The 19,138-nt window shown below is 31.8% G+C and overlaps 4 protein-coding genes across 5 annotated transcripts; all 4 read right to left on the reverse strand.

The window, feature by feature from the left end:
* Positions 1–1,353: 1,353 nt before the first annotated feature.
* Positions 1,354–5,030, reverse strand: LOC118451535 (aminopeptidase N-like). Its single transcript, XM_035888195.2, has 11 exons — positions 4,402–5,030; positions 3,888–4,343; positions 3,606–3,789; positions 3,362–3,521; positions 3,213–3,294; positions 2,763–3,142; positions 2,409–2,686; positions 2,156–2,346; positions 1,784–2,086; positions 1,628–1,697; positions 1,354–1,524 (listed from the first exon to the last, which is right to left on the reverse strand). Exons 1-11 carry the CDS (start codon positions 4,881–4,883, stop codon positions 1,396–1,398), a joined length of 2,715 nt encoding a protein of 904 aa, XP_035744088.2. The 5' UTR covers positions 4,884–5,030; the 3' UTR covers positions 1,354–1,395.
* A 77-nt stretch (positions 5,031–5,107) lies between these two features.
* On the reverse strand, positions 5,108–9,304 carry LOC146873172 (aminopeptidase N-like). Of its 2 annotated transcripts, XM_085654966.1 has the most exons (13): positions 9,140–9,304; positions 8,492–8,991; positions 7,959–8,414; positions 7,696–7,879; positions 7,475–7,631; positions 7,322–7,403; positions 6,836–7,245; positions 6,455–6,735; positions 6,185–6,375; positions 5,828–6,127; positions 5,684–5,750; positions 5,431–5,620; positions 5,108–5,247 (listed from the first exon to the last, which is right to left on the reverse strand). In XM_085654966.1, exons 2-12 carry the CDS (start codon positions 8,989–8,991, stop codon positions 5,471–5,473), a joined length of 2,778 nt encoding a protein of 925 aa, XP_085511092.1. In that variant the 5' UTR covers positions 9,140–9,304; the 3' UTR covers positions 5,108–5,247; positions 5,431–5,470. The 2 variants fall into 2 exon arrangements, with proteins under 2 accessions (XP_085511092.1, XP_085511093.1); XM_085654967.1 differs by lacking the exon at positions 5,108–5,247 and having other exon boundaries at positions 5,273–5,620.
* A 405-nt stretch (positions 9,305–9,709) lies between these two features.
* On the reverse strand, positions 9,710–14,487 carry LOC118451536 (aminopeptidase N-like). Its single transcript, XM_035888196.2, has 12 exons — positions 14,188–14,487; positions 13,378–14,012; positions 12,811–13,266; positions 12,555–12,738; positions 12,316–12,478; positions 12,169–12,250; positions 11,690–12,081; positions 11,312–11,589; positions 11,038–11,228; positions 10,631–10,942; positions 10,455–10,536; positions 9,710–10,369 (listed from the first exon to the last, which is right to left on the reverse strand). The coding sequence occupies exons 2-12, from the start codon at positions 13,965–13,967 to the stop codon at positions 10,127–10,129; spliced, it is 2,973 nt and encodes a 990-aa protein (XP_035744089.2). The 5' UTR covers positions 13,968–14,012; positions 14,188–14,487; the 3' UTR covers positions 9,710–10,126.
* A 938-nt stretch (positions 14,488–15,425) lies between these two features.
* On the reverse strand, positions 15,426–19,138 carry LOC118439617 (aminopeptidase N-like). The gene is made up of 10 exons (XM_035861380.2): positions 18,560–19,138; positions 18,344–18,499; positions 17,620–18,260; positions 17,470–17,551; positions 16,713–17,391; positions 16,378–16,565; positions 16,131–16,298; positions 15,919–16,065; positions 15,758–15,833; positions 15,426–15,668 (listed from the first exon to the last, which is right to left on the reverse strand). The coding sequence occupies exons 1-10, from the start codon at positions 19,045–19,047 to the stop codon at positions 15,534–15,536; spliced, it is 2,760 nt and encodes a 919-aa protein (XP_035717273.1). The 5' UTR covers positions 19,048–19,138; the 3' UTR covers positions 15,426–15,533.

The raw sequence follows: 19,138 nt of genomic DNA on the forward strand, positions 1-19,138 counted from the left end.
ATTATAAAAAGAATAATTGACATTCATTTCTCAGTAATTTATTTCTTGCTGCAAACTTGTGCGATTAGATTCTTATCCAATTCCATGAATCGAAAGGAGTGATTATCGGAGGAGATTTATTTTTTTGATAATTGATTATATATAAGTTATTTTCAAATTCAAATATATTACTGATGTGATCTTTCACGAACAGAAAAGATTAAGAAGGAGTAATTAAAGTAACATATAGCATTGGTGGGAAACTTTGCCACGCAGTCTCAATCCATTCTCCCACTATTTAAATTTACACAGCCATTATTTTAAACTTAAAAATAAAAGTCGTGTAGTATATGAGATATGGCAATATCAAATAGTGTAAACGATCGTTTTACCGGAGCAGGTAAGTGGAAGCGTGGGTCATCCAGTTTCTCACCTATGACGTATAGCTTTTAATTTTTACCCTTATCTAGAAAATACATATACGAATGAAAACTTGAAACTTTGAAGTGTTGAAAAAAGTCCTAATGTCACAAAATCGAATTAAAAAAAAAAAAAAAAAAAAAAAAAAAGAAGATGCTATTAGAAAATTGACTGATCTCGAAAGAAATTTTCTTGCAGTTTCGATTTATCATAAAAAATTGTTTCGAATCGTTATATTAAATAAATTTTCATGGAATAATTCAAGTATATCTAATTATCATATGATATCTATAATATCTAATTAAATTGAGATAGAGAAGGGTATTCTGTTTCTAAAAGATCGATAATAAATGCAGCGTGGTTATCTTTTTTAAATGAGATAAAGCACTTGTCATCATGCGTCACCCACCTACCTTTCTTGGGCGTTCTCGCTTTTATACGACGCACTATACACCTGCCGAGTAATTACTTAGATATTATAATTTTTGAATGGGAAAAAGGAAAAAGGTTTATGGTAAGTAGATAGATGATGAAGAAATAAGAGGACCAGAAAGTTAAGAAGCACACACAACACGCGTCAACATAAAGTAGAAATCTCGTTCGATCGCTGTGACGACATTATCACATGTATAACGAAACTTCCCGAGCATTGCCGACTGTTCACGATTATGAATGCTTCTTTCATTCATTGCTACATGTAGCTTACCATTCACTTCTTCCTCATTTCTCTCTTTTTACCACATACTCTCTTGCCCTCTCTTTCTCTCCCATTCTCTTTTTTTTTTACTCAGTAAAGACGCATGGTTGACTCATCGATGCATCATATCTACCATTTCTACGTTTATAATCTTTTTTCGACGATTTTTTTCTACTACGATGCACCTTGATTAATTTATAAAATATTGAATGATACATAATGAAACGTAACATATGTAAAATTGAGGTAGATAGGTATTTCGATGGATTTATTTGTTAAATTTGTATCATTGTTTTACATTAATTGACTGCAGTTTGAACGAACTCTTGAACGATTGGTATAATTTCATCGATTTGAACCAACTTCCTTTCAAAATAATATATCATTTTATTCAGTGGCTTCCCTTTAGATGCAAATATACCTATCATCTATAATAAAATATCGTACCTGTTATATGCGTTCTGATCTAAATTTTGAATAATAACAACAGAAAAAAAAAAGGAACAAAATTGAGATTAGTAAATATCCGACCTTTTTAAGTTGTTCTCTCGTAGTAATCCTATATGAAATAGAATTAAGAATATTATCTATTTTATCCGTTCTGAAAAATAATAAAGAAAAATAAAAATAATATACCGTGTTAGATTATTTCTTGTAAACATAACTTTAAAGAACGTTTGTCATTACGTAAAAAATATTTCATTTAAATTCTTGCTAATGAAATCCACCAGTGTATCAAAGCTGATCTCCGATTTAATCATCATATCGTTTAATACAGTTTCGATATCAGATTTAGAAATTGGAGAATCTTCAGAAAAGGTCATGACCAAGTAGTTGTTTAAAATAGTCCGGTTCTCCGAGCACGTGAGATATGTTAACAATTGTCTTTTTCGATCTTTCACGTAATTATTTAAAACTCCATTCCATACAGACTCGTTCGCATTTCGTAATCCAGAACAGAAAACCCATTTTTGTGAATCTGGTTGTATACTACGAAATGTAAGAAATTTTTCATCTTTCTGATAGATGTTTATCGTATCACTGAAAATGAATTCTCACATTATTGATTTTGGATTTTTAAGATATTCAACTAATTGAGCAGTGGCATTTCCGTAACATTCAGGAACGTCAATTTTACATGCGATATGTTTAATAATCTGTTTCATTCTTCTCGTCCAAGAATCTTCTTCCGGATTATCATTGTAATCCATATCTTTTAATTTATCATTAAGAAGACGTTGTAAATATGGCTGTAATTAAAGAAACATTTCATTAGTAAAATATTTTCTTAATTAAATATTTTCAGACTTGCCTTGAGAATAGCGGCAGTTCTGGGAGTTTGAATATAATAATTCATATGTGAAAATATACGAAACACAATTTTCCACACTATTGGATCGGTTTCCTGCGAAAGATAATTTATTATCATTCCGAAGATAGAGATAGGTGTATCGTTTTCCATTACGCTGTTAAACGCATCGTCAATTATTTGAATGCGATTTAAAACGTGTATATTCTTGTAATCATCGGAATTTAAATATCGTGCGATTCTCTTCCAGTTCTCTTGATCGTAGTGCACGCGATAATAACCTATTGAAAATATAAATAATAATATCACGAGTCGCATTTTGATTGAATTAATATTATCATATAATTGCAAGTTTACCAGTTTGTTGAATATTAAAAATAATCCAACCATCCGTAGGCAAACTTTTGATCGTTTTCGTATCCTCCGATGGATTCAACCAGTGTGTCGGTAAAGTGGATGAAAAATCAGGATTAGTTTGGGTTGCAAAATTCAAAGGGACCCACCATTTGTTATAACACACTTGATTAGATGGTGATGATGACTTACTACTAAATTGTCGCACTTGCACTGTACCGGTATCGTAATCTCGATTCACGACAATCGTAGGATATCCTTCTTGTTCCGTCCAAGTATCCATCATCGTTTTTATTTCGAAATCCTCGTGTGTCACATTTGACTGGTTCAGAACAAATTGGAAGGATCGCCATAAGTCGTCTGGTAAAGTGGTCTTGTATTTACTGACATGAAAATACAAGATAATCGATTTTATTTCCATTTCAATGACATTTTTATCATTGTCTTACGTACTTTTCAGAAATATATTTGAAAAGACCGGCCTTGAAAATTTCCTCAGATATACAATGCGACAACATTCGTAAAACAATTGGTGCTGAAAGAAGAGACCAAAATTCATATTATTCTTAAAAATAATTGATCAATTAGCAAAGTGGACTTACCTTTACGATAAGTAATAAGGGAATAGATGTAAGGAATGTCCGAAGGTTTACTAACATTGTTATTCATTGGAGATTGATCCGGACAGGTATCCACGTGGAAGGCAATCTCTTGCATAGCTTCTAAGAGGAATTTATCCATCATTCGTGTGTCATTGAAAGCCTGTTCATAAAACGATATAGTTTAATTATAAATTGTAGAAGAGAGAAAGAGAGATGAATCAATAAAATAATCGCAATATGCTACCTTGTCTGTTATGTAATATTGAAAGTACGCGGCAAAACCTTCGCTCATCCACATGTATTTCCACCAGCGTGGACCAACCAGATTACCAAACCACTGATGCGCCAATTCATGAGCAATTAGCATCAGGATCCTATCCATTTCATCTATGGTAGTTTCGTTTTCTTTATACACGAGTGATTTTTCTCTATAAGAAACAAGACATCTCATTTAATTTTGTCGAATGTATTTATGCATCTTTAAATTTATTGTATATTAAAAATTTTTTGATTTGATATTTTTTACCTATACGTGATAAGACCCCAATTTTCCGTGCCCTGGCTACTATAATCAGGAAGAGCAACATGATCAATTTTGGGTACCATTATAGAATTAGGCATGTATTTTTTCAATTCGTCATCTATTTTCTGAATGACTTCGAGTAAAAAATATATCGATGGAATGACTGATTTCCTTGCCCAAATTTTAATGTTTCTCTCGGGTATAGAAATATATTCGAAGTCGGAGATTATAAAGGCTAAGATATTGGTTGCCATGATCGGAGTCTTCTCGAAACGAGTCCATACTGTATCATTACTTTCGTCAGTAAACGATCGTTCAAATACTGGCATATTTGAAAGGGCCGTATAATTGGCATGATGTTTCAGGGAAATGTTAAAAGTTGTTTTAAATGCTGGTTCGTCCCAGCAGGGAAAAGCACGACGTGCACTTATAGGTTGAAAATGAGTTACCGCAAACCACCTAATCGACATTATACATTATCAATTTTTTCATTAATTTAGCGATAAATTAAACTTACGTTGTATCACCGTTCTCGTTAATGTAAGAGGATCGGAAAAAGCCATATAAATCTGTCGAAAGAATGCCTGAGAATTTCAAATGTAAAGTGTAAACAGCAGGATCGATGATTTTGTCAAAAACGAGCGTTAACATTTCTCTATACGGTTCGTAACGATGCTCCTTCGGTGAAAGTGATTCGCCATTGTCCTTTTCCAAATGACTCTGCGTTTCATTTATCGTAAGATTCTTCCAATTTAACACTACTAACTTCGTAGGCTCTCGAACATCGATTTTAATGTCAATTTCACCGGTAAAATTAAAATCACCCACCATGATATTCGATTCCAATTTCAAATCGTAATGTATTGGTACAATATTCGTCGGTAATCGATAAACAATCGTATCGCTTTCAATCGTAACATTTTTATGATTTGTCGATGAAAGGGAAAATGCTTCGATGGTAACAAATACGAAAAATAATTTTATTAACTTTTCTAACATTCTATTCGATCGTTTTCTTGAATTCAATAAATTTGGGACACAATTAATTACGGAATTAACGAGAGATTGTTCGATCGTCTAGCCTTCTAACAAGACACTGTCTAATCAATTGGAGAATAGTGCAGAATATGAAAGACGCTTATATGGTAAGTATCAATATTACCATGAAATGCTATATAAGGGGAGGGATGCTCATTCTTGTGTTGAAGAGAGCATTTATAATTATATGCATTATTTACGCATATGACCTATAGCCCGCATGACGCACGTGACCATTATATACGCATTGTGTAGACATGTAAATGCATCGTCAGAGGCGAAAAGGAATCGATACGATATTCTTTAAAATCGCACTATAGAAAAACTGGAAATAATAAATTTTTGCAATATTCTAATTACAAATTTTCCATTCCAATCATTTTATTTAAATCTTATTTAAAAAATTAAAAATTATGATAATTCGAAAAGATTTATATATAGGATACGAAGTTCATTTTAAATTAAAATAATTTACAATAAGGCTATCATTTAATTCTTTGATACTTACGCAGAATTTATGTTAATTTTCTATTGAACTATGGATTATTTTAATTTATATTTTCTTTACTTTTACGCCATGCACGAAACTCATCTAATATTTGCTCATAAGTTGTAAGAGTTTGTTCTCTTTTCTTTATTAATTTCGTCATATTCTCTTCTTTAAGTATTCTTTCTTTTTTTTCCAAAAACGATTTTACCTGAAATGGAATAAGTTAACATATCATTGTAAATGTTGATTCTACATCTCAAAATTTACAGACCTCTTGTAACTTATTTTTGCTCGTTGCTGTTAGTATCATAAACTTAGACAGAGTTTGTAAATCTGAACTGGAAATTATAATCAAGAGTTTTAAAAATAAACAAGAAAATTGTTTCATCAAAACAAATTATTTCATAAACTTTACCGAGAATTCAATACGTCCCAATGTTTTATAACAAAATCAGTCATTAAATCTGTTATATATGATCCTTTATAAAATACAGATATAAAAATATCGCATAAATTTTCCGAGGTGAAAGACGAATTTTCCGCTATAGTCATATTCAAATACTTTTCAATGAGAGTCATATTTTTGATGCAAGCCAAAGAACGTCCAATCGACATAGTATCGTTCATGTATATATCTAATAACTTATTCCATGTCGATTCGTTTGCATTATTCATTCCATAGCAATAAACCCATTCTTTCAAATATAACGGATAACTGAAAAATATTACCTGATAACATCATCGGTATTCTTTAATCTTTTCGATAACTTACTCGCTTTCATTAGAAGACTCTAAATGTGCAATCAATTCGGCATTGGCTTTTATTATGCATCCGATATGATCAAAATGACAAGCCCATTTTCTAATGTCAATTTTTGTCAATTGAGTTATATAATCATCGTCAGGATTAATATCAAAACCTACACTGTCTATAACTTTATTCATTAAGTTCAGAATATACGGCTGGAAAATTAGTAATCGAAAGTTAAAGAATGAAAACGAATAGAAAATGAATAATATTGAAATTATTACAAATTTGTACCTGAATAAGTTCGCTACATTCGGTGATTTCTAACAAACTTCCCACATATCTAATAAATATATCGAAGATAGGACACCATACGATATAATCCACTTCGTGTGATAAATAATTAGACAACTCTAAGAATATCGTTAAATTTATCTTCTTCATAATGAACATGTTATAAGAATCTTGAATGATTTGTGCTCGATTAATAACGTGTATCTTTTCGTAGTCAGGTGAGTTTAGATAGTTAGCCAACTTTATCCAATTTGCGTCGTCGTAATTAACGCGATAATGTCCTAAAGATAGTCATCATTTATCGATCAGTAGATATCATTTATCGATCCTCTTTCTTTATTAGAAAATTATTTAATTATTAATAGATTTTAATTTGCATACCAGTTTGTTGTACGTTTAATAATATCCAATCATCAGTATCGATACCATTGATAGTAATGCTATCGTTCGTTGGATTCAACCAGTAAACAGGTAGCGTAGATGAAAAGTTGGTATTCGTTCTTGTTGCATAATTTATAGGTATCCACCATTTATTGCGCTTACTTATATCATTTTTGTCAGTCGAAGTCACATTGTTGGTACTAACGTGATGTTTAATAATCTCTTGAGTGATCATTACCTCGCCAGTGATATAATTTCTATCTACTGTTACGAGAGGATAACTACTTTGATATATCCAAGTATCCATCATTTCTTTTACGCGAAATTTGCCGCGTGATATTTCTGGTGTCTCATCTACACCATTTTGAATTTGATACCATAAGTCATCGGGCAGAGCGTTACTGTACTGACTGCAAATAGTTAAGAAATATGTTATTGAAAAATTGATTAAACGATTAACGTTATTATCATTATTTTTCTACTTACTATTTTTGAAGATATTTAATGAGACTGGTATGAAACACTTCGTCAGTGACAACGTGCAATAACATACGCAATAAAGACGGCGCTATGAACGAAAGAATAAGCAATTTCTTTCGATCATTCGACAATAGACATCACATTATTTCGATTACTTACTCTTCATATATTGTACACTGGAGAAAAGATCCTCGATATCCTTAGGTTTACTCACATTCCGACCGATGGGCTTATCGTTGGGATGTACATCGATGCTAAAGCTATGTTGTTGCATACTAGACGCGAATGATTGCATCAATTTCCAATGTGGAAATATCTGCAAAAAAAAACACATCACAATCATCATGCTCTCTAGGATTAATGTAATTTTCTCTACGTACCTTATCCGTAATATAATATTGAAAAAACGATGCGAAGCCCTCGTTTAACCAAACGTGATCCCACCAAGTAGGGCTAACAACATTACCGAACCATTGATGCGTTAATTCGTGACTAACGACCATCGCTGTCCAAGTTTTTTCCTTCAGAGAATTTTTATTCGGATTGTATAGGAAATTATCTTCCCTGTAACGATCGTAAAAGAGGACATTTAATGAAACACAGAAGATATGCTCTTATTAATAGGCTTATTGAGAGTGATTACAAGTAAGTTACGAGACCCCAGTTCTCCATGGCTCCGTGAAGAAAATTAGGAATAAGGACGTGATCCATTTTTGGTACACGCACCGAACTATTCGTGTATTCTTCGAGAAGGACAACAGCCTTTTGAATGACCTCATAACCGAAGTTAATCAAAGGAATGGCGTCTTTTCTCGACCAAACATTAATTGTACCATCAGTATTCGATATTTTAACAAAATCTGATACCACGAAAGCTAGGATGTAAGTGGACATAATGGGAGTCTTTTGAAAATGTGTCCAGACTTTTCCATCATTTTCGTCTATCATCGATTGCTCGTAAATCGGCATATTCGAGAGGGCTGTGTAGTTTGTTTGATGTTTTATGGAAACATTGAACGTCGCTTTCAAAGAGGGTTCGTCCCAACATGGAAAAGCTCGTCGAGCGGACGTCGCTTGGAATTGTGTTGTTGCTAGCCATCTATAAAAATATTACATAAAATAAGATTCTATAATAATTAATAAGAATTTCTAAAATGTTCTTTCTTTTTAACTCACACTCTTTCGCCATTATCATTCGTATAAGAGCTCCTGTAAAATCCTGACAATTCATCGTTGAGAATACCCGTGAACTTGACGTGGAATGTGTACAAACCTTTTTGCATAAATTTTTCGAAACTTATCGTCATGATTTCTGTTGCGTTGACGTACGTGAATACAATCGGCTTGTATTTCTGACCATCTTCGCCTTCTACATACGTATCAGTCTCATCGAATGTTAATTCTTTAGCGTGGAAATCCAAAGTCTGTGTCACCTTTTGTAGATTAAAACGGACGTTTGTCTCACCGTCAAAGGTGAAATTATCCTCATCCAAATACGGTATTAATTTAATATCATAGTGTATAGGTATCACGTTGTTACTTAAACGATATGAAGCTTCCGGTAGTTCCTCATCCATGTTTCCATCTTCCTCCGAACTTTCATCTTCGGGAGGAAGTGTCCTTGAATTTCTGGCCAATAATAGAATCAAAGCAAGTAATGCTTTAACTTTTGTCATCTACCCAAAAGAATACAAAATAAATAATGATTTTTATAATCGAATTAATCATTTTTGTCTACTATATATATTATATTAAAAATTTATTGAGAAATATTGGTAACATTTTTAAAAGTAAATCGATTTGAATATATTCCTGGAAAATCACCTTTCAATGTACTATCTGTGATTATTATCGAATAAATATTATTATCTTCTGTATAGTTGGAACTCAAGAAAAAAACAAAGCTGTCGTTATTGGTGGTCTCGTAGTTACTTGTGATAACTCTTCTTATTTATGATTCCCGATGCAATTTTCAACACGAAAAATAGGAAATAAACCACGCATGCACTAACCGATTGAATAATTCACAAGTTTGAACTCTGTCCTTTTTTATATAATCGCGCATGCGCTTGTAGATAGATAACTAAATACGATTGTCTATTAAAACCGTATTCATAGTTACATGAATTTTAAATCTTGACGTATAATGTGATTTATAATATTTTTCTTTATGATTTCAGATTTGTTTCAGGATTGTTAATCACAAAATTTATTTATACCTATTATTTCTTTATGAAGCTCATATACACATACACATATATCAATCAATATATATTTATAAAAATATTTAAAGAATAAAGTTGAGAATTAATTAGATTTGAATAAAATTAATAGATCATATTAATAAAATAATAGTAATTTATTAAGTTAAATTATATTAATATGAATGGTGGAACAAGCTGGTATTTACAATCATATTATGGAACTTTCCATGTATATAACATACATGCATTTATATGTACATATATAAATATACCTACATGTGTACACACATATATTATGTCGATGCTTTATATAATAGATATAATTTTATAGACCACTTGTTATTCACTTAATTAACTAGACAACTTTGTGCACGTTTCTTCAGTAAAAAATTTATGTTAAAATAATTTTTAACATTAGTAACAAATTTTTAAGATTAGTAACACTTTGTTTCTTTATGTATGTACATACAAAAAAGTTAAACGACATTATTGTAGTTAAAACAACAATACATTTCGTTGGCTAAAATCGAATGGCTAATATACGATGAAGTGGTTTTTTTATCATTTATTATAAATCGTGCAAATAATGTAAAAATTAAAAAGATTATTAACGTAGTTTTACGAGTAATAAAGATACAGTCATTAGGGCAATGCTAAAGCTAAAAGAATTAGCACTATTTGGTTTAGAAGTTGTTACAGTTTGATTTTCAGTCAAATATCCTAACCATTTCTGAATGTTTTCATCATGCTTTTTGAAGAATAGATTGTTTCTATTTGCAATTTCCACACCTTCGTTCAATTTATCCTCCAGTCCTATAATTTTAACTAGTTGAAAGTTAATTTCATTTAGCTAAAAAAGAAATATAGTATTAATAAATAAATAAATATTAAATACTGCTATACTTTAAAGAGAGAAAGAAATATAATTTTCTAACCGTGCCCATATCCTTATTAATAGCAATTCTGTTTGCAAGTTCGGTAAATATATTCACTATATTGTTGTTGAAGTTTCCATCACTAGAAAATGAAACATTCGATTATTATATATCTAGATTAGTATTTCTTATTCATCTTCTATATTATTTCCTATTGATCTTTTCGAAAAACTTACTATTTTTGCAACTTATCAATATTTTCGGAAAGGAAATCAAGAACAATTTCAAGACCAACAGGACTGTTGGAGTATATTGTTCGAAAAACTTCCGGCAATTGTTTTATGAAATTAGAATCTTCCTGAACAGTTATATCAAGGAAATTTTTCAAAATGTTCGGTGATGAAGAACAACCCAAGGATGAAAGAATTAGTGTCTTCTCTTCAACGTCTTTAGATAGTATGTATTTGTTCAAAGTATTTATCCAAACAGTCTCATTGGCTTTCCTTAAGGCCGCACAGAATATTACTTTTTTCAAATCTCGAGGAATACTGAAAACAATTAACGATCACGAATTAGATTGTTAAATATTTGATATCTTATTTCTACAAATTAAAATTTAACGTAGGAAACAAAGAATACATACGCAGCATTTTCAGCTTTATTTAACCACAGATTAAATTGTTGAATAGAATAGTTTTCTAAAAATTCTAATCCAATGTCGCAAGCCCATTTTGCGGCATCTATCTTAAGAAGACTTTCCAGATGTGTTTCATTCTTATTTTCAAAGAGCTTCAGATTAATAAATAATTTTTGAGTAATTGGACGAATAAAATTCTGAAACAATAAATGAAACGACGTTAAATTTTAGTTGAGTGATTAATGTAAACCGAAATAATACGTAATATAATTAAATGTACCAAAAAGTAACTGTAATATTCTGTTCGGTCCAGTATATTGTTCAACTTCGATAAAATCTTGAACGCTGACTTCCATACGATGTAATCGGTTTCTTTTTCGAGATTCTTGATTAAATCCAAACTGACAGAGATGTTCAAAAGATCAGCATATGCCAAATGAAAAGCGTCGTCGATCAATTGAGCACGGTTCAAAGAATGAATATCCATGAAATCATCCGTGCCCAAATATTTAATGATATCACTCCATGTTTCCATATCATAATTGACACGATAATATCCTTAATAGATATAAAGACATAAAGCAGTACACATAAAGCAAAATTAGAACACCAAGAAAAAATGAAATATTTATACAATTGGTTTTTCTGTAATGCTTACCAGTTTGTTGCACGTTAAAGATAATCCAACCATTTTCTTGGATATTATCTTTAATTGATATCGATGACTCATTAAGTTTCAACCAAGATTTAACGGAAGTATCATTAAAATTCTTATGTTCTGTTTGTTGTACATAGTTCAGAGGAATATACCAGGTCTTATTTTTAGATAAATTTTCTTCTGTAGGTTTTACCAAATAAAACGGGGTTTGTTCTACAGTGATCGATGTCTCATTTCCTTTTCTATTCTTAGTCACTGTAATTACCGGGTATCCTGATTGGTTGGCCCAATGTTCAAAAAATGACACCAAGTCAATATCTATAAAATTCTTCTTGTCTGCGGCATCATTGAGAGATTTGAAAAGAGTCTTTGGATTCACTGTATTGTAATGGCTGAAGTAACAAATAGGAATTTCTAAATAGCAAATTCTATATTTCTTTTCACGACGACGATAAACATTAATGACTAAATCTGCTTACTTTGTCTTAAGATATTCTCGTAGACCATTCTGAAACTTATCCTCTCCAATGACATGAGAGAACATGCGGATGACAGCAGCAGCTATAATAAATTAGTCTTATATAATAATTAATTGATATAAAATATACTTTTCGATGGATAACTACCTTTGTCGTAAGCAATATCATCGAATAAATCGTTAATTTCATTTTCGCTCTTTTCATAGCTATTCATAGATCGTGTCTTTTCTCCATCCCCATCATAATGGAATGCTTTAGTTTGAAGAGATAGTACGTTAAATTGATCCATGTAACGCCAGTCAGGATAGATCTGTAAAGCATTGTAACATATTATCTCTCGATGTAAATAAAATCGTTTAATCTTCATAATCGTGTCAATTTCTTACTTTATCGATGATAAAGTATTCGAAATAAGTAGCAAATCCTTCGTTAAGCCAAATATAATTCCACCATTCAGGGGTGACTAAATTTCCAAACCACTGATGTGTAAACTCGTGAGCGATTATATTTGCCACACGTTGCTTGTCGAAAGTTCCGTTTACATTCTCGTTGTAGAGAATGGCAGTTTCTCTGTTAATAGAACTCATGAATTAGTATTACAAAAAGGATCTTACAAAATATCGAGAACATATTTTTGCTTGCCTGTACGTCACGAGACCCCAGTTCTCCATTGCACCCGGTGCCAATAAAGGAAGAGCAATTTGTTCCATCTTTTCCATCATAGATGAATACTTGATGTCAGTATATTTTTCCAATTGTGTCAACACTTTTTCACTAATTTCTGCAGCATATTCGGTCATGTTATCTGCAGTAGGTTTTGGTCTTGAATATACCATTATATTACTTTTATTATACGATTTAAAATCAGCTGTTATCGCGTATGCTATAAGATACGTGGACATTTTTGGAGTTGTTTTAAAACTTGTCATTTGTTGATTATTTTTAACTTCTTTCGTCTCTCCGATTGTATTCGAGATCGCTGTGTATCCTTTGTCATATGTTATCGAAAGCTTGAAGGTTGCCTTTAGAGCTGGTTCATCGAAGCATGGGAATGCGCTTCGTGCACTGATTGATTCAAAATGTGTCGCAACATACCATCTATATATAATTAAAACGTAAAATAGTGGTTAATAGGATCAAATAAAAAATGATAATGTTCCACATATAAATTTAATCAGACTAATATTGTCCTTTTTTTTAATTTTTTACCTCGTTTTGCCGTCTTCACCTAAGTAAGATCCCCTATAAAATCCTCTATTCTTATCACTTACTGTTCCAATGTATGGCAATGTTAAAGTATAATTATTTGAAGTTAATATCTTTTCTACATTAAGTGTCACAATATTATTATTGTTTATATTAGATATTGTAACATTAAATATTTTCGTCTCATTTTTTAATGTTGGCGTACCCAACTCAAGGAATGATTTATCACAATGTAACATGATTTTATTCGTATCTGTTGTTACTTCCAAATTTATCGTAACCGTTCCTTTATATTTGTAATAATTTTCTTGGAATTTCGTTAAGTTTATTTCCAAGTGAATGTCATAATGAAGTGGTGTAATCATAGAAGGTAATCTGTAAACAACTGTTTCCTCCTTTGCATAACTAGAATCTTCTTCATCAATAAAAGTCTCAAAATTTCCAGACGTTTTGTTTTCTTCAGGACTTGCTCCATTTTCCTCATATTGGATAATTTCATTATCCAAGAATATAGTCTTATTCGATGATGGATATTCGGCCAGTGTTATCACCACGAGCAATGCCAACGGTATTAACACTCTCATGGAAGCCATTTTGGCAAAAAGTAACGGTACTCCCTTCTGCAATGATCCAGTCTTCTAATTTTTACAATATGATTAATTAATAAAATACACTTTTAATTACACGTTTAATTAATAGATGATATATAATTCGAAGAAAATACCGAATTTATGAAAAACTTTTGAAAAATAAAATAAAAAAGTTTAAAATAAATATATAATGCGTATAAATGATATAAGAAGGAACTAATACCTTTAAGATAAACTGGAAATGAAGAGAGTTGCCGTTATGACCCTCGTATCGATGATTGCTTATTAAAAGCCTAACGGCAAAAATCTTCGTGCTTTATAAACCAGTATCGATGTCTCCGTCGTGTAAATGATGTCAATCCCTTCTCTAATCTTATCGCTCTGTTCCTTCGCAGTAAATGATATTATATTCGTCGAGAGATGATCAGTAAGTGGTCTATTTTTTAGAAAACTCGCCAAAAAGTTCCCGAAAAGTTTCATCAGTGAGATAACGATTAAGCGATAATTCAAATACAATAGAATCCGACCAATGAACAGCGGACGTGTAGATAAGCGCGAAACCCGGTAAGATTCGTTGCCTTATCGACAACGTCGTTGAAATAATCGTTAAAATTTATATGTAAAAAATGTTGAAAAAGACGTAATTTTTTACGTTCACAAATAATAAATTTATCGTTATTTTGGTTTCGCTTGTGTTACATCTAATTATAGGAATCTATAAGAAAATTATTTTTGCATAACAAATAATAAATATTTATAAGGAGTTAATAAAAAAAAAAGAAGAATTAAAAGTACGATAGCTACAAATATCCATATAAATTATCGTTGTATCATTGTATCATTGTCGACACACGATATTCCATGCTAAGTACTAAATTGTATTCTCCAATAACAATCGTATATCTTTTTTATCTAAACTAGATTAAAAGCTGGCGTTCGCGTATGTTATTCAGCATTGGAAATTCATTTATCAGGTCTCATTTTAGGTATGATTCAACGGATATCTATGTCATTGCACCAATAAGTGACGATCATTAATATTTCTATATATGTGTACGTAAGTCTTAAATATTTTCTTTGTAAATATAAATAGATAATCCATTGTCAATCTTCAAAGATAGAATGCCAGACAAAAAATCAACTTATTTATTACGAACGATCCATTTAATGTGCACATAAGGGAGATTCCATTTGTTACAATAGTTTTATCCGCTTAACCAAGTCAATCGATATCAACAAGTAGCGTCTCGGCAGAAAGTTTGAATAGCTAGTTGAGATGATAAGGGGTAGAACTTGAATAGAAAACGTTCAGATATACTCAAGGATATATATATTAATTAAAAGGAAAAAATTCATTAGGAAGAAATATTTTCCAAATATATTTTATTAAAATATTTTTTTATTACAAAATTTTATTAAAATATATTTAATTAAAATCTTTTCTATTCCATAATCCCTTTTTTGGGAGTTTTAGTAAATTCCACAATAATTGAACTTTAATAAGATTATCGTATAAAAGTGAAAACTTTTTACAAAATTTGTATATTTAGTTTACATTTACAAATTAAATCAGAGATTTGTAGCAATGAGAGGCGCATATTTTTCAACCCACTTTGCGTTTTCAGCGGCAGAAACAATTGCTTTCTCTGCTGCTTTCGAGGCCGATCCTAGACGTTTTATATTTTGATCGATGAAACGACGAAGCTATAAAAATTAAATATATACAATTTAATATTATCATTCTTCATACGACTATTCATCGTATTCGTGATAGTAAGAAAATATTTGATCACCTTGTTTGTTTGTTCTGTAGTTGTCATATGCTCTCCTATAGAAATAAATATCTTACCTAAGAAATCGTATCCTCGTCTATTCAAAAAATAATAATAGTTATTTTATCGTTTAAAAATATATCTACATATGTTTTAACTTCTATAAACATTCGAATACGTACGAATCAATAATGCTTTCGAGATTGTTTTCAACGAATTCTAAAGTATGATCGACATTTTCTGGATTACCATTCGTAACAGCAGTAACTATCGAAAATCTGTATTGCTTACGAATTGTCGAATTTCGAGAAATCGATACATTCAGATATCTGTCAAGAAGTTACCATTTGTGAGTTTTCATTTGTACATAACTACTTGACGCTATGAAACTTACTTATTCAATAAAATAGGATTTCGACTACATCCGAGTGCAGACAATAAAAGTTCTTGTTCGATATGTAAATCTGCATCGAGATATTTTTTCCACATTGTAAACCAATCCTCATCATTCCCGTTACGTATGCCAATGCAATAGACGAAACTTTTCAAATCAGGTAATATTCTAAATAAATCGATGAAAAGATATCAATTAAATAAATAAACGTTTAAAATGGATTTTTTAAATGTTTTTTCTTTCTTACGTTTCATTCAACGATGATATCCACGAATTAAATAACATTTTCGATGTCTCGAGGCAGTGAGCGTTATTTAGCGCGCACGAAGCCGATAATATTATCTCCCGTTGAAGTTTTGTCCGGACGTTATCGGACGAATCCTCCGTGAATCCCAATAACTCGTATATAGGCAGAATCAGATTTTCCGCGTATTTCTAAAAAACAAAATTTACGATAAACCGATTTTTTGGTTGAATTTCTCAACAATATCGAAAAAAATATATTGAAAATAAAATATCGAAAAAAAAAGAGTATCGATAAATAATCTATATTAGGCGCTTCTTAAGTTTTTTTTTTTTTACCTGGAACGCTTTATGAATCTTCGATACTTTATTCAGGATTCGATTGAGAAACATGAAATTATTAACGGCGGCGAGCCAAGGCTCGTAGTCCATCTCTCTCTTAAGATACTTGGACAAGTCGAATGGAATCGAATAATCTATATATCCTGCTCTTGCCAGATTAAAAGCATCGTCGAGGAGAGCCGCTCGGTTCACCGAGGGAATGGAGATAAACTCCTTTGATCTAAGGTGATCAATAAGCATTTTCCAATTGGTCTCGTCGTAATTGACTCGGTAGAATCCGATTTGCTGGACGTTGAAGAGCACCCAATCGGTGTCGCGAAAGTTCGAAATCATCGTCCTCTTATCCCAAGGGCACAGCCAGAGCTTCGGGCGAATCCTTTGAAAATCGATGATAGACGACCTCGTAGCGAAGGTCAGAGGTATCCACCATGTGCGTTCTTTATCGTTGTTGTTGATTTTTCTCGTGTCTCGATTGAGATAAAATCGTTCTTGAGATACCAATGCCCAATGTCTCGTGTAGTTTCGCGTTATCGTTATCAAAGGATATCCCACTTGATTTGCCCAAGATTCGACAACGTCCTTGACAAATTTACGGTCCTTCGTGCTATTTGATGACGTATCAATAGCTTTCTGTAAATAACGATACAAGTCGTATGGTCTAGCCGCTCGATACGACCTAAAATGTTTATTAAACGTATCTTGATTAATTTCGTTCGTTTGATTACTAAAACACATTTGTCCTTCAATCACATACATTTCGCTTAAATAATGATGCAATCCTTTCTGAAAGACATTCTCACCAAACGCATGTTTTATCATTCGAATTATGGACGCTCCTATAGACAAGAATAAACATTTCGTTTTATGCAGATACTTTTAAAATAAAGCGAGTTAAAATATGAACCTTTTCTATAAGTAACAAAATCTAGCGTAGCCATGATACTGCTAGGACTTCCGACGTTTTGACTGTTCATGGATCTATCATGATTCACAGAATCCGAGAGAAGAGTCGGTTGAACGTAATCAACGACAAATATATCCATCATTTTCCATGTTGGTTGTACCAAAGAGACTCCAAAATATTGGAAGTATGAGACAAAGCCCTCTTTTAACCAAGCGACATTCCAAAATTCTGGCGTTACCAAATTCCCGAACCACGTGTGCGCATATTCATGTGCCATAGTGGCCAAGCCATCAACCATTTTTCTCGTTGGAATCGTTCCGTTCTGAAATAGGACTATCGACTCGCGATACGTTATCATACCCCAATTTTCCATAGCGCGAAAGTTGAAATCAGCCACAGCAAATTGATCCATTTTTTTTATCGGATTTTCCACTTTCATCCAATCTTGTAAAGCTGAATAAATTAACAAGCCTTGATTCAAGGCAAAGCTACCATGAGATCGCATACTGTCTCTTGTCCAGATTTTAAAATCTCTTGAGGATTCTGAAATTTCAACTACGTAATCATGTACCGACCATCCGACGAGATACGTTGACATCCGTGGAGTAGTCAAGAACGTCGTAAGACGATAATACGTATCGCTACAAATGTTCAAATTGAATACCTTGATTTAAGATATATAAAAATTGTCTACCTACTATATTAAATTATAATCTATACTAACACTTCCTCGACCGTTTTTATATCAGTATTACTAGTGGCCGTTTGATTAGAGTAATGACCAATGCTTATTGTAAATGTCGCTTTTAAGTGCGGTTCATCCATGCACGGAAACGCTTCCCGAGCGTAAGTAGGTGAGAATTGAGTTATACCAATCCATCTGGAAATAATTGATGCAAATAAATAAAACGTAATGATAAATAACATGTAATGGACTCACTTCTTTTGTCCATCCACCTCGTAGGAACTTCTGTAAAATCCAAATACATCATCCTGAATTTCTCCCACAAAAGAAAGAACCAAAATATATTGTCCAATTTCTAAATATTTCATGTATTTGATGATATAGAATTGTCTATTTGTATCGAAGTATTGATGGTCAATTGAAATTTTATCGGTTCCTTTGTATAAACAAGATTTATCCTTATCTATTCTTAGCTTATGAGCATGCAGTATTATTGTATTTGTTTTTTCCAATATATTGAGCGTTATCCGAACTTCGGCTTCATAGTGAAAGTCATTTGCAGCCAATTTTGTTAATATTCGTAGATCATAGGAAATTGGAATTACATTTTTTGGTAATCTATATACTGAAGCATCATCGATTTCGTCTTTTGAACGATTATCATTGTTGTTATTCGCGAAATTAAAATCAATTAAAATGAAATAAAGAAGAAAACGTGAAATTTTTTTTAAATCCGAACCCATTGTATTTATTTGAAGCAAGCCGATCAAGCATGAATCAATAAATCATAGAAAGATCGACTTACCGATGATTCGAGAAGATCAATCTGTTTTG

The sequence above is a fragment of the Vespa mandarinia genome, chromosome 2 (assembly GCF_050613455.1).
Source record: "Vespa mandarinia isolate Hongniang chromosome 2, ASM5061345v1, whole genome shotgun sequence".
NCBI lineage: Eukaryota > Metazoa > Arthropoda > Insecta > Hymenoptera > Vespidae > Vespa > Vespa mandarinia.

Bases quoted from the DNA above. Each gene is read 5' to 3' on its own strand.
- LOC118451535 (XM_035888195.2), bottom strand. From the start codon at position 4,883: ATGTTAGAAAAGTTAATAAAATTATTTTTCGTATTTGTTACCATCGAA. The intron at 2,687-2,762 runs GTAAACTTGCAA...TATTTTCAATAG, and splicing joins TTTTAATATTCAACAAACTG to GTTATTATCGCGTGCACTAC. The intron at 1,698-1,783 runs GTAATGACAAAC...ATTATTTTTCAG, and splicing joins TTAAATGAAATATTTTTTAC to AACGGATAAAATAGATAATA.
- LOC146873172 (XM_085654966.1), bottom strand. From the start codon at position 8,991: ATGACAAAAGTTAAAGCATTACTTGCTTTGATTCTATTATTGGCCAGA. The intron at 7,880-7,958 runs GTAATCACTCTC...CGATCGTTACAG, and splicing joins TGGGGTCTCGTAACTTACTT to GGAAGATAATTTCCTATACA. The intron at 6,376-6,454 runs GTACAAATTTGT...CTAATTTTCCAG, and splicing joins AATGTAGCGAACTTATTCAG to CCGTATATTCTGAACTTAAT.
- LOC118451536 (XM_035888196.2), bottom strand. From the start codon at position 13,967: ATGGCTTCCATGAGAGTGTTAATACCGTTGGCATTGCTCGTGGTGATA. The intron at 11,590-11,689 runs GTAAGCATTACA...ATATCTATTAAG, and splicing joins CTTTAACGTGCAACAAACTG to GATATTATCGTGTCAATTAT. The intron at 10,370-10,454 runs GTTAGAAAATTA...TTTCTTTTTTAG, and splicing joins TTAATAAGGATATGGGCACG to CTAAATGAAATTAACTTTCA.
- LOC118439617 (XM_035861380.2), bottom strand. From the start codon at position 19,047: ATGGGTTCGGATTTAAAAAAAATTTCACGTTTTCTTCTTTATTTCATT. The intron at 17,392-17,469 runs GTATGTGATTGA...TAAACATTTTAG, and splicing joins CATCATTATTTAAGCGAAAT to GTCGTATCGAGCGGCTAGAC. The intron at 16,066-16,130 runs GTAAGTTTCATA...ACTTCTTGACAG, and splicing joins AATCCTATTTTATTGAATAA to ATATCTGAATGTATCGATTT.